A 13891-nucleotide genomic window follows, 5' to 3' on the forward strand; every position below is an offset into this window, starting at 1 on the left:
AAAATTTTTATTAAATCACAAACGTTTCCAAATATCTGCCCAAAGAAATTTGCCCCAAAAATGTACTTTTCCAATTATACAAATTTTGCCAAACAAACAGAACTGTTCCTAATATTTTTGCCAATAAGCTCCAACCGAATGACTCCCAATCCCAAAAGCCTCCAAAGAAAAACATTTCCAACTATTTCATCCGGTCGTCATAAAACTAATCTCTGTCTACATATCGCAGAACATGTTCCAATCGATCGTACGCGGTCATAAAAATCATACCACTAATTTCCTCTTGCTAGCACGACTTGGTAACATTGAAATAATGTATTCTCGCGTTTCATTTCATTTATCTGATCTTCCCCATTACGAGATATCCCCGGTAATAGCATCAGAGAGAGGCTGAGCGATCGCAGAGAAAGGACTTACACTTCTATTCGAATGTCCCTCGTCATAATTTCATATATCAGAATCCAGAGAAGGTCGGGGGCTGGCGACGTTTTCGCGAAAAGATCACATATAGGAACACGCAGCCGGGGTATAATGAGAGCCAGAAAGCGTCAGCGGCATCTAATGTCGGAAATTATAGCATATTGCCAATAAAATCCGGACCAGGGTCCGCCCTTGTACGAGCCAACTAAACAGGTTTCTCCTGCTCTTCGGGGGCGGCGAGCTTATTGTAACGAACGTCGGAACCACGTTTTGCCATTACACAAGATCTCGTCTCGGGGGAACGACCGATACACCGATAATACTGCGAGTCGATAACTCGGTTACAGCTTGATGCTCCTCTTTCCTTCTGTCTAATTCGACCCGCGAGTCGGGAAAAAGGGAACAACACCGATTGTATCTTTTTCTTTTATATCCTTTATTTAACACACGCCTGATATAAAACAGAATTATCTGAAAAGTAAACGCTGGAAGAAGGGTAAGTGATTGTGTGAACGTGTCGCGAAGAAAAACTGTTTCTACAGGTATCTGTTAAATTAAAAGTTTCAATTTTTTTAGAGGATGTAAATGTAAGATGTTTACTTTGAAAAAATTTGAGAAGAAAGGTGAAAGTCGTGTTTATATTCTGTGAAAAAATTGAAATTTTTTGACTGATAGTTACCTATGAAAAAATTCACAAAATTTTGCTTATTTTTGAATGCCTTGGTGTACCACTTTAAACACGTGATTACACAGATATATGGAGCCATAGTAATTTGTTGATTTGAAATGATTAATAATTATTAAACACTAAGCTTTTTTTAACATATATTTGTGAATCAAGCTTCCCTTGGTACGAAGTTTACTGAAAAATAATAAAATAAAAGTTTGAGTCTAAGAATCATATCATATGAGTTGTCTCAGAATCCTGTCCAAAATAACACACAGTTAAGCTGAAAGATGCAAGATGGAGAAAACTCCTATTCCCAAATTGCAAATTTATTAAGTAAAAGCAAGTCAATTGTACAATACGACAATAAAGAAGCTACGTAAAGTTTAAAATCGAAGACTGACGAAGTACATATGTGCTTCTGTAACTCACTGTAACTCATACGTAGTATCTACAGACATTTCAATTGCACGAAGAATTATCGTGTCTCAAAAAATCATTTTAAACGAGGACCATTCACTTGATATAGAAGATCCATTTTCGCATTGCTTTTTCGAACTTTCATCCAACCAGACATTCTTTCCTGTCTTGGAGCATTCTTCGAGCCAATTGATTCGCAAATGTCAAAGCAGTCGAAGGCGTCGCTTTTAGTCTGACACATGACCGAATTCTTCTCTATCTAAAGAGTTTAAAAAAGAAGGATTAATGTGTTTATAAGAATCTACTAAGTTCTTCTCATTTCACCCCTTTCGTGACTAAAGTATTTTCTTTTAATTTGTGATTTATCTAGCGAATATCACGAAAGGGTTAATTAAATCACCTAAATTTTCGATTTTTTCAATTGTCTCCAATGTGGCTATAATGAAATTTGGAAATTAAATTCACGGATATGAGTGTGTGTAAATATGTTTTAAAGAAAATTTGTTAATTTACAAACGTACTGCACATGACTCTTCAGTTTTGCACGTGCTATTCGTATCCAATTCTCCATTCTTAATCGAACATTCCGAATTCAAAGACGATTCGACAATCGACCACCCAGAATGTGACGAAGACGACTTGACAATCGACCATCCAGAAACTGTCGAAGACGATTTCTCATCGAGAGAGGACATCGGTTTCTGTATTTGAGAAGGCACAGATTTCTCGCGTTTCCTGTGCGAAAATTTTCGACACTTCCTCGTGACATTCGAAAACAGTAATTTTTGCAACTTTATCACTCGTTCCTTCTTCTTCCCAATCTCAACTCGCAGCTGCTGTACCATACACTCGTACTTCTTTATCAAATCATTTCGATGCTTTCTTATCAAGTCTGTCTCCAATTCGTTCTCAAACAACTGCAATTTTAACTTGCAAAACTCCTCTCCTTTCTCCTCCGTTTGCTCGTGAACCTGATTCAACGACGACGTTAATTGCAACTGAGGATCCTGAATCTCTTCGTTACACGTTTCTTCGTCCTCAGAGTACGCCAGCTTTTCATTCACAGTCTCGTTCGATCGGACAATTTCCTCGCCGAAAAATTCCACGTTTTCACTATCGTTTCTAATATCCACTCTCAAAGACACCAGCTCGTCGTCCCTGTTTCGAATCTCCCTCGAGAGTCGCTGTAATTTCATCTCCAACTTCGACTGAGCCTCCAAATGTTCCTGCAACCGTTGTTGATAATTCTTCTTCTCTTCTTCAGACTTTTCGAAAACGATCTCCAGTTCCTTACTGAAAAGATCACCTTCCATCGATCCTCTCTTGTCCGCCTCGTTCACTTCCCAAGCTTTCATCAACAGTTCCTTCTCCAGCGTGTCGATTTGAGAAACGTGCTCAGCTTTGCACTTCGCGAACGATCTCTTCATCTTCTTGTAACGAAGATCGAACAGGGACAATTGGTCCTCGATGTGGACACACTTCTCCAGAGAATCTTCCAGTCGTTTCACGTTCTCGACTTTTCTGTTGACTGGCTGGTTCGTTTCAGTCAGTGTTCTCGTTTTTCCCTTATCTTTGTCCTCTATTTTACAAGCGTCACTGTTACAATCGTTCAGACTGATCGATTTCTGACTTCTGCTGCTGAAATCGATGCCAGAATCCTCCTTCATGTTTCCACTGTCGCTGGATCTGAAGGTGCAGCAGTCGATGCCTGCATCGGTACTGTTCAAAGACACCTTTTTACTGTCGTAATTGAAACAGTGCTCGGCTTTAATGTCCACGTGAGCTTGGGTCACCAATTCCGCGTCGTCTATGCAGTCGTCGTAGAAGAAATCATCGTTGCAAAGTGAATACTTCGGTCTAGCATAGTCGACCTTACACTTCGCTATTTTAGCTAGCTCCTCCTTGAGTAATTTCACCTGATCTTGCAAGGTACAGACGAAATTCTTATTTTCCGCAGCTTCATCCTCGAAATCTTTCAATCTACTCTTCGTATCGCCAAATTCTTTCTCCATTTCCATGGATTTCAAGGCAGTCTTCACGCAATTGCTTCTAGCCTGACACAGCTCCCTCTCTAAAACTTCCACGTTCCTTGTTTTCTCGTCGAACACACGTTTCAGCTCACGAATCAAGCGACCGGAGTTACTCGTGTCGTCCTGCTTCCTCGAGGATAACTCGGGAAAGCATATTCGCAAGGAATCGTGAAAATCCCTCAGTTTCTCTTTCACCAAAGTCAGCTCGAAATTGCACTCATTCTTCTCTGTGCAGAGCAGCTTGTTCTCAGTTCTCAGGTTTTCTACAGTTTCCCTCAGAACAACCACTTTCGACGTGATCATCGAGTTCTCAGTTTCGAGCTCCTCGTAGATCGATCGAATTCCATCGGAATTCTCGTTCCTCTTGCGTTTCTTGTTGCACACGATGCTGTCTATACGCTCCTTGTAAAACGTCTCCACCTGCTTCACCGACCACTTCAACAAATCTCGTCCTTCGTCTTCGACGTCCTGCACACGCTTCTTCCAAGAGTTCTCCAGCCCTTCGATGGCTATCGAATACTGGTCCGCCATCTCCCGTCTTATCTCCAGTTCTCCATACAAACGACGGCATTCCGAAGTCTCCAGATCTTTCATCAATTGCACGTTCATCTCTCGCAATTCGTCGTAATCGACAAAAGTACCTTCTGTCTGAGTCTCCTTCGCAATCTTTCCCCTCGCAGCTTCAAATTCCACCGTTGACTCAATACTTTCCCGAAGAACAGGTCTTCCAGGCTCCTCAAAGTCGACAGTTGCACAATTTTCTGGACCTGATGCAGTAGAAGTTAACAGAGAAGTCACGTTTCGTCCCAACCTCCTAGCAACAGCTGAGACGTTCAGAACGCTCAAAGTTTCCGGGAAAGATTCAGCCGTGGTGTCGATAGTCACGACGAAGCTCACTTTCTGCTGTCCCGTCAGAGGCTTCTGAAGGATCCTCGTCAGCTTCGACTCGCGAAACGGTCCAATAACGTCGTCACCAGTAGAAGAATGGCTATCGTTGACTGCCTTCAAACATCTACCGAGCACAAACAGGCTCTTGTTTATACTGCGAGATTCCATCAACCTGACACCTGGTTCTTCGTCCCTCTTCAAACGTCTGGAAGCAGCCACGTCGCAGAACGTCAACGTGCTCAGTTGCACCTCGTCAGGGACACTCTCCTTTTCGTATCTGAGAAGTTTCGCCGTGAGGAAGGTGTGAGACCGTGAACTCGAGGCGTTCGCTGCTGTCGAGGCCACGGACATCCTCGACCGGGCAGAGACCAGCAACTGGAAGACCTCAAGAGCTGCGGTGACGTGCACGGATCTCAAACTGTTCACGCGAGTCGAGCCGTCTTTGTGCGTGGTCATCTTCAACGGACGCCTCTGTGCATCGTCGAGGATCAGTAGATCGTAGACGTTGTCGTTGTAGACTTCGGCGATCGATATCCAGACGGAGGAGAGACAGGAAAATTCTGCCTCTTTATTTCGGATCTCCGCGGTGCGTTTGTGCTCGCCTAGAGCCACGATACGATTGTCGTCTGTGAGCTTGTACCAAGGTACCAAGGTGCAGTTTATCACGGAGAAGAGAAGGTCTAAGGCGCGGGGAACGATACCAGGCGAGTCTGGTGTCCCGTACATCGTGTACGTTTTCCCGGAATTAGACGGCCCGTAGGTCAAAACCGTCGAACTTTCGCCGTAAAGGAAATTAATCACCTGCTGCCTTACAGCGTGATGGAATAACTCCTCTTGAGAGGAGTCTGAGTGAAAAATCTTGGTGAATGTGAACCTCTTGTCCGGGTTCTCGTTCTTTTTTACGAGAAGAGTCGTCGCGTTTGTTACGGTGTAAATTTGTTCCTTAGGTTCTACGGTGTTTGGCCTTATTCTAAGGTACACGTTCGCCATTGGTGTGTAGTGCGACGATGTGTGACGGGATATCGCACTTTCGTCGCTCTTTGGAGAATTTGGGGAAGAGAAGCTTGTGGAGAGCATGTTCTAAAGAAGAACGGAAGTATAGAAATGTTGAAAGTGTAGAAAATTGTATAGATACACCAAGTATGTACTTGATTAATCTTGATTCACTTTGATTCTGTAAATGCTTGCATAATAGGTTATGCAATACGTCACCTCGGACGATCAGGTACGTGTGAACGTAACGCTGAAATTCCCCGGTATTGTAAATTGTTTTTTAGGTATTAACACGAGGGCTTCGTGGAATATTTCTTCAGAGTAATTGAGGTAATCTTAATTTTAAACGTGCACTGAAGAAACTTCACCATTTTAATATTTAGGTTTACTGAACGAGTCGAAGAAGGGTGAAACCTACTCGCGATAGTCGAACTTTTCTGTGAAGTTTGCAACATTTTGTAAGATTTTATTCTACACTAACGACGTCAATTCGTGTATACAGGGTTAAAATAAATTTTAAAAACATTTTTTCTCATGGAAGCCAAGGTTTCGAGGGAATTTCAAGATGACGAGCTTAGATTCTTTCAAGCTCATGTTCAATTCTTTTTATCTAGGACCCTATAACTCTGCATTAAAAAATTGAATATGATTTTGAACACTTATTTAAACAAAAAACATAGAAAAGATCCAAGGTCGTCAGCTTGAAGATCCTTTGAGACATTGATATTCTTGTTATCCAAATATCCAATATCCTTGGTATCCAAGAAACAACGATAATTTTTGAAGATTATTGGAAATATCGATATTTTTATGGAAACATTGATACAGCTACTATTAGTGTCGATTTAAGGTATAAAATTGAACTTAGAGCCATTAAGAGATAGAACCTGTCCCACATTATGCATTTCTAATCGTTTCTGGACAGAAATCTTGAGCCCCTAACGTTCGAGTACACACTTGAATAAATTCTAAGACAAAATGCAAGTTGTCGGTTCGCGACATTCAAATATCTGAATTAATCGAAAATAATGTTTTCCAAGCATCGTGCAAATTTCCGTAATAGCTGGGCGTCGCAACATCCATTACAAATCCCCATCGAGAACCATTTGTCCTACAATTGTTTCGAATAATTGACGTACAAGCGAGCTTTGAGAGCGACAGACGGCGAGGTAACGTAACATCCGCAACTGTGCGCCTCGAAATATCTTCAAAGTCGGCGGTAAGCGGCAATTTATATGCGTGTCGCTCGCCTCATTAAATGCAGCCAATCAAAGAGGAAGCTAATAGCTGCGGCTGGTCGTGATTCGAGATGGGCCGCACGCGATCCACGAAATCCGGCATAATCGGAATCGTATCGCAAGCACAAGTCGACCACTGTGCGCTAGAAAACGTCTCGAAGGGGCCACATTGTGGGATCGGCGGTGTCTTTCAAGCCACAATCGACCCCTTGTATCGACACTACCCGCCTCTCACTCTCTCCCGTTTCTTTCGCTTTTCGTCTTCGCCGCTGTCTTCACCGTGTACCGCCTCATCACACACGCCTCATCTTTCCTTTTCCATGTCTCGACCGCATCTTCTGCACAGTACCACCACTGCTGATCGCCCCCTTTTGCGTCCTTCGAACCAAACTACAGCGGTAGTTTCTTTTGCAGTTCTATGCACAAACCGGAGTCGAAAAAATGTCAATTCTTACATTTTCGGTTTATTTGTTTGCAAAAGTGTCGTATATTTGGTGACCGCCAATTTTTGGCTTACGACTTTCTGTACAATCCACCGGCTCATGAAAGTATCAAAAGAAGCAACGACTTCGAATAGCGACCGAATTTCTTTGCACAAAACCAGAATAAAGAAATGTCACTTTTTACATTTTCAGTTAATCTTTTTGCGAAATGTCGCATACTTGGTTACCACTAATTTTTGGCCTACGATTTTCTCTACAATCCTTTGGCTCATGAAAGTATCAAAAGAAGAAAAGACCTTGAACAGCGATCGAATTTCGTTTTGCAATTCTTTCCACAAACCAAAGTAAGAAAAATGCCACTGTTTACATTCTCGATTAATTTCTTTGCAAAGTATCGCATACTAGGTTACCACTAATTGTTAGCCCACGAGTTCCCGTACAATCCATTGGCTCATAAAAGCATAAAAAACGAAAGTGTCAACGGAAGAAAATAACGATTCCTCAGCTACGATGCGTACACAGTGTTGGTGGATGAAAAATAACAGCCATTGCCCGGGTCCCTTATATTGGGCGTTAATGTTTCCGCCACGGATTGATGTTCCACCTTTATGGGTTATTTATTTAATACTGACAAATTTCGCCTGGTACTCTCACCATTGGCACCCGACCACTTCTTTTATAGCGTCTTTAATGGCGCTGGAGAACGAAACCGTAGTCCGTGATTCGAAGGTCCTCCCTTTTCTTCAGTTATAGACCACCGATATACGAAGTGTGAACGGGTCAATCGGTATTTTAACACCATTGTAAGACTGACGATAAAATTTTGAATCGACAACGAAGGAACGTTGCGAAAGAAGAAATAATTGAAACGAACAATATAGAAAGGCTGTTAAACTCAACAGGAGTAGTATTTTCCGCGAAAAGAAAATCTTCATTTGCCTAACATAAGTGTGCACTTCTTAGCTCCTCATTTCCAAAGAAAATATTCTCGTGAGTGAAAGAATAATCTGAAACTAAAAGACGAGCCTATCGAAGAATAATTGAAAATTTGTGCAGAAACTGAACGAGAATAAAAACGTACTAGAAACTGCACACAGAAAGTAACATAATTCGACTGTCTATAAATTTGACTAAAGAATGAACTAATTAAAGGACTGAAAATTGAGCGAGAATAAAAAAATATTAGAACTGATAATTGACTCTGTAAGAGAATTTCTGTGAATTACCATGGTCGAATAGTGCTAAATTAAGTAAAGAAAGAGCAGTAAGATTGTGCACTTAATGTAATTTTGAAAAAAAAAGAAAATGGTTTGTGTTGCTCTGGCTTTGAAACACAGAGTTATCGTTCAGTATCTCGAATCTACTAAATCGACGCAAATAGTCTGGCAATTTCGTCCAGTTTGCCGAAAAATTTCATCGATCGTTCATCCGTGGACACAAGATATTCCAAGATTAGCAGTGGCAAAGCCCGGTGAACGTAGCCCAGCGTTAGAAGGCGGAATCCGCGGGAAGACGACGACGATCTCAAGGAGCTTGGGCGTTCCTCTTTCGAGATATTAGATTTATCCATTTGTTTGCCGAAAGTCTCATAAATATAAGCTCCCTTTGACAGCGTCCCACGGGTCTTATCCGACGCCATGATCTCGCGTGGGTGGCCGAGAGAAGATGAAACTGAAGCAGGAGGATAGACGAAAGAGGGAGGACAGGATCGGAGTAGGATCGATCCGAATACCGTTCTCGTTCCTCTCGCTGCCATCAGTATTCCCAATTAACAGCCGCTCCTTTCGGCCTCGAGCAGGGTGGGGGGAATTCAGGCTTACATTTATAAATATGACGATCGTAAAAGCAAGCCATTGCCGTTCGATGAGAGACGAAGAAGACTTCTCGAAGATCCACCTCCGGGAGGAGTATACAGGGAGCAACCTTATTGCGCGGCGGAACAGGCGAAATTGATGGCAACACTCCTTGCTGGGGTGGAAATTTTACGGATGGCGCCGGGCGCAATCTAAAGGGAATAATTAATGCCCGCTTCATAACCGTAAACTTATCGAACCGCTGTGATAGTCGTCGAAATCGCGACTGCTTTTCAAATACAAGCTGAACGTGATAGAAAATTCTCACCCTAATCCATTCAGGGGTTGTGTCTTTCTCGAGGAATTACATGGATTTTTCTCAGTTCTTTGTGTCTCAAGAATCTCATTTCAGACGAATGTTTCGAAAATTAATTTTTTAAATCCTAGGTAGATTCGAAGTACTGAAGTCTCTTATTGTGCTTCTATATCTCCTCATTCGATTAAGTTCTTTCGTAAATCTGACTTTAAATTGAAAAGTGACAGTGCAATGATAAGGGATCACAGTGTTTTACGATTTTTCATAATTTTCCAATGCATCAGTAGGAAAAGTTTTTTGGGAATGAGAAAGTTAACTTTAAACTACTATCTCGCGTGTCGGAGATCTTTAAATTTTATATCAACATTTTTCCATTTTTCAAGTTTTTAAAATTTCCTGAAGCCACAAATTTTTCTAATTCACCAGTTTCCAAAAAATTTCTTATAAAGAGTACTTTATCGCACGAAAAAATGTATGCAAACGCGTATATTCCTGTGGTATACTGTTCATAAATCATCGGCAAACGTTCGTTGAACTATAATCAGTGTTCATTAGCCGTACGAAAACGCGATTCCGGAGGATTTCTCCTACGGGGAGATCTTTTCAATAACTCTTGGTCGGGCCTGATAATTGGTGGCTGGCGATATCTCTCGTGGCAAAAAATTGCCTCGCAGCCCTTCACAATGTCGTATATAACAATATACCAGACTGTCTCGCCCTGACCGCCATAGATAGAGAAACATTAAGTGTCCTGGACACAAGCACGCGCCCCTGCACACACATAGCCATCGCGAAAGGGCAACGGATAGGAAACTGTACGTATCGTCAACGACAGCTAGCAGGGACGTCGAAGAAACGGGTCATAGACGGTTTGTATTGCAGCCACATTGGCTCCTCGCCCTTCTTTCTTTACGAATCTTCCTTAGCCAGTAACTCTCATTTTCCCATTATCACTTCGTATGTATCAATATAAGTGTCTCTACGATATATGACGTCACGTCCTTACAGCATTAACGAAAATAAATTTACCAAGTTCCCTCCTAACTTCTCCTTCCAAGTTTTCCAGTATAATCTACGATAAAAAACGAGACGAAAATGTCATACGGGCAAAGGTTGGTGGATCCTTTGTTAAAAAGTTGCAACGCTTTGAAATGTAAAGGGCGCAATTTCGTTGCGATTTAGACTAATTTTTTGAATACGTATTCACGTGACATTTTCAACTTACGTTTAATTGTAAAACAAGGTGGCGAAGTTCGTATGGAAACTTGTGGAACAGCCGGTATAGTAAGGAACAGATGACAAAATTCTACGTGTAGAATAGAAGTTTGGGAACCACTGGCGGAAAAACAGTAGATTGAACAGGGTACAGGATGGACAGGGGTTGTGAATGGACGCGCACTGGGTCATAAACGTTTATATTGTGCTCAGTGCGCCAGTAATACCGATATTGGCAAGTTATTGGTCCCTTTCTCGGCTACGCCAAATCCACACACCCGGCTACACAGTATCCTCCAGCCAAAACGTATCTCTGCTAATCCGGGAAAATATGGTTGGCCGAACAGCGCGAAAAGTTTAATTGGAAACATCAGGGAGAGCCAAAGTGGCAACGGATAGAGAGGCAGAAGCCAAATTAACCTTCTAGCCAATCGTATCTTTATTAACGAAAGACGCTTTCCTATTCTCTCGCAGAAACAACTTACAAAATAGAGTCTATCGAGGAACACCTGTACCTGTTCAAATTCAACCTAGAATTTGAAAATATTTAAACACCAAGCTAACGATTCTCTATCATCTTCAATTTTTTTCCTTGTAAAAACAGGCATATTCTAGCAACTTTTTTTCTGTACAATTTCCAGCCATTTAGTAATATTTTCTCGTTACCGTTTCGAAGGTGAAACGAAACGGTGGAATCGTGAGAAAACGGATCCTCCTTCCCGGCGATACTTTCTAGACCCAATCAACTGATATCGCGAGCTTAAGCCCTCCAAGAACCGCAACTCTTGATACGGCGGGTAGTTCGGTGGTGGTCGGGTGGTCTGATCACGAGTTAGTGGTTCGAGATGGCGAGGAAAGACCGTGGAAGTAAGAGAAGCCCAAGCCGACTTTATGTCGGGACGTAAGCCGGTTATAGGCGCTGCCGATGTTATTTGATGGCCAAATGCACTCCAACAGCGTGAGCCAACCTAAACTTCCCCCACCCTCTAACCGATCTCTATCGTCCGGCCGGCATTTTCCGGGCCACCTTCACCGTCGGCCATCAGCGCGAAGGAAAACTCGGTATATCAGGTTTTTAAGAAGGTCCGGCTATTTCACGCTTCGTACGCCGTCGCACTGGCACATGTCCACGTTTTTCCAAGTGTCTCGCCGATGGAAACGTTCGGGCTGTCGATGAGAATTTATCGGAAATTTTTTGCTAAGATTAATCGAGAATCTTAACGTTCAAGTACAAAAATTATGCAACTTCGGTGTAATTGCATTCGTTGAAAAAGTGGCTACATCGAACGTTTGTTAAATACATTTTGTACTTTCGTTTTACCTTCTACTGGGCTTTCAAACGACTTCCGACTGATTAAATACGTACTTTCGTCAATTTACTTTTTCCCACCAGCTCCCTTAAGGAGACGACTTTTTTCAGGGACACTCTATATTAACGTTCTCATAATTTATCACCCAACAGAGTGAAGATTCCGTTTCAATGAAACGTCGAAACAAGGAAACCGCATATATCACACGATAAATTTTTCAAATGTCTCGTCAAGCATCTAACTAGCCTAATTTCAAACGTCGTGACTAATTTCCGTCCTCGCCACTGAAGTGCCCAGAAGTGAGGTTGCGAGAGGGGTGAAAATTCTCACATCGCGCGAAAAGTGACAAACGCCATCGGTGATATCAAAGGAGTGATCGATGGACACACAATCCTGCACACCCCACCAAGACAAAGGAGAGAAACGCGGCGGACAAAAACGAGAGAGAAAAGAAGGGCGGGAGGTAGAGAAAAAGAGATTCACCTGGGTTGTGCTTGGGTGAGCATAAAACGCGCTGCGCATTTTCCACCCCCCCGCGTATTAATACCTAACCGCGGCCGCAAAACTTAATGAATTCTTTAGCGAGATCAAAAAGAACTCCGGTCGGCCGATACGGCAAGCAGCGGTGGCGGTGGCGGTCCTCTTCTCTTTCTCTCTCTCTCTCTCTTCTTTTTTTTTTGAAGCGCGAGGAGCGAAATTGAACAGCGATATTCCTGGTACGGTTTAACGATGACGCACACCCCCTGCCTCAGGCCACCCTTACACCCTGTGTCCTGTGTTTCCCTTAACGAGGCACGTTCCACCGAACCCTCGTTCCTCCACCGCCCCTTCTCCCCCCCACCTCTTTTCCGCCCCGTGCCCCATACTACCCCGTGCCTCGTGGCCGCTCGCAGATACGAGGTGCTGCTGCATTATGCTCGGTTTCATCGCCAGCAACGTCTCACGCATTAATGGATTCCTATAGCGGCCCTGGCCGTAATGAACACCCAGTCTACCGTGGGCTGTCTTTTCATCGGGATCCACTGCGCGTTTGGCGACTTACGTTTCATTGCCGGTGATACGTCCCGATAATGAGGTCGATATTTCGCTGCAGCGGCGTGGTTAAACGACGCCCTGCCGGCGGCGGCGCCACACCGGGGAATTTCACGTTTAGAGATGACAGAAATGAAACACCAAGCGGAACGGAAATTCACTCTTACGCCGGATCACCCGACATTATTCCATGTCTGGCCCAGCGTTCGCCTGTGATTTTACCTAGACCCTGGGATTATTACAATTTCGTTTTTCGTGTTTCGCTAACAACCCTCTCCCCCCCCAAAGATCGTATTTCTCAACCGGGAGTTTTCCGACGTTTTTGCGGTGGAATGACGGGGTATGGACAATTTTTGTATCGATTCGTAGTGTATTTTTCGGTGCGATTGGATTCAATTTTGCATGGTGTACGGGGTGTGATAAAGAATCTTTCGTGGACAGGAATTAGGCACACAATGAAATATATTCATTTATGGAATACATCTTGTATATGTTTCGAAAACTTTGTTGTGGGCCAAATTAGAACTCAACAAATGTACTACAGCATCGGAAAATAGTGGAAATTTGGAACTGAATTTCGTTTAAGAATTTATAATCGAAATCCAAAGAAGATTCAAGGATAAGCTAGCCCTTAAAATATTTATTATATTCAACGTTGTGGTAGGTTACTGAAATTTCGATTTTCGAAAATCGCAAAATTCATTTTTCCAATTGTAAAATAGCCAAATGTAATATTACAATAATTTCAAAATAACTAATCGTGACATTTTAAATTTACCACTTAACATGGTACACATATGTTTCCATACTCCTATCGACAAAGATTTAAAAAGTACAGGAAAAATTTCACGACTCGCTGGAAAATACCATCGATCGGCCAACACGAATTTGCGAGAAACGTCGAAAAGTTATCAATTGTCGGGATAAATCTGAAAGAGAAGATGGTCATGTGGTTGAATTAAGGCTCGGCAAGGTTGCGTGAATTGCTAGCGACTGCATGTCTTAAGGTGATTGGAAGTTATTACTCCTAAACCGTGCTTCTGGCCGTCGGAAAGACTTCACACAGGTCAGATACCGCCTCGTAAAATGTTATGAGAATTAATGTCACCCTCCGTTGTCCGTCGAC

At 42.6% G+C, this 13891-nt stretch overlaps 1 protein-coding gene across 1 annotated transcript; it reads right to left on the bottom strand.

The window, feature by feature from the left end:
* Positions 1-1583: 1583 nt before the first annotated feature.
* Positions 1584-5502, bottom strand: LOC108571199 (kinesin-like protein KIF20A). The gene is made up of 2 exons (XM_017933195.1): positions 2350-5502; positions 1584-1766 (listed from the first exon to the last, which is right to left on the bottom strand). Exons 1-2 carry the CDS (start codon positions 5500-5502, stop codon positions 1584-1586), a joined length of 3336 nt encoding a protein of 1111 aa, XP_017788684.1.
* Between the last annotated feature and the right edge of the window lie 8389 nt (positions 5503-13891).

The sequence above is a fragment of the Habropoda laboriosa genome, unplaced genomic scaffold (assembly GCF_001263275.1).
Source record: "Habropoda laboriosa isolate 0110345459 unplaced genomic scaffold, ASM126327v1 scaffold120, whole genome shotgun sequence".
Classification (NCBI taxonomy): Eukaryota; Metazoa; Arthropoda; class Insecta; order Hymenoptera; family Apidae; genus Habropoda; species Habropoda laboriosa.

Excerpts from the sequence above, each read along its gene's own strand:
- LOC108571199 (XM_017933195.1), bottom strand. The coding sequence starts at position 5,502 with ATGCTCTCCACAAGCTTCTCTTCCCCAAATTCTCCAAAGAGCGACGAA. Across the intron at positions 1,767-2,349 it reads TAAAGAAGTACGAGTGTATG|ATAGAGAAGAATTCGGTCAT; the intron begins GTACAGCAGCTG and ends TAAACTCTTTAG.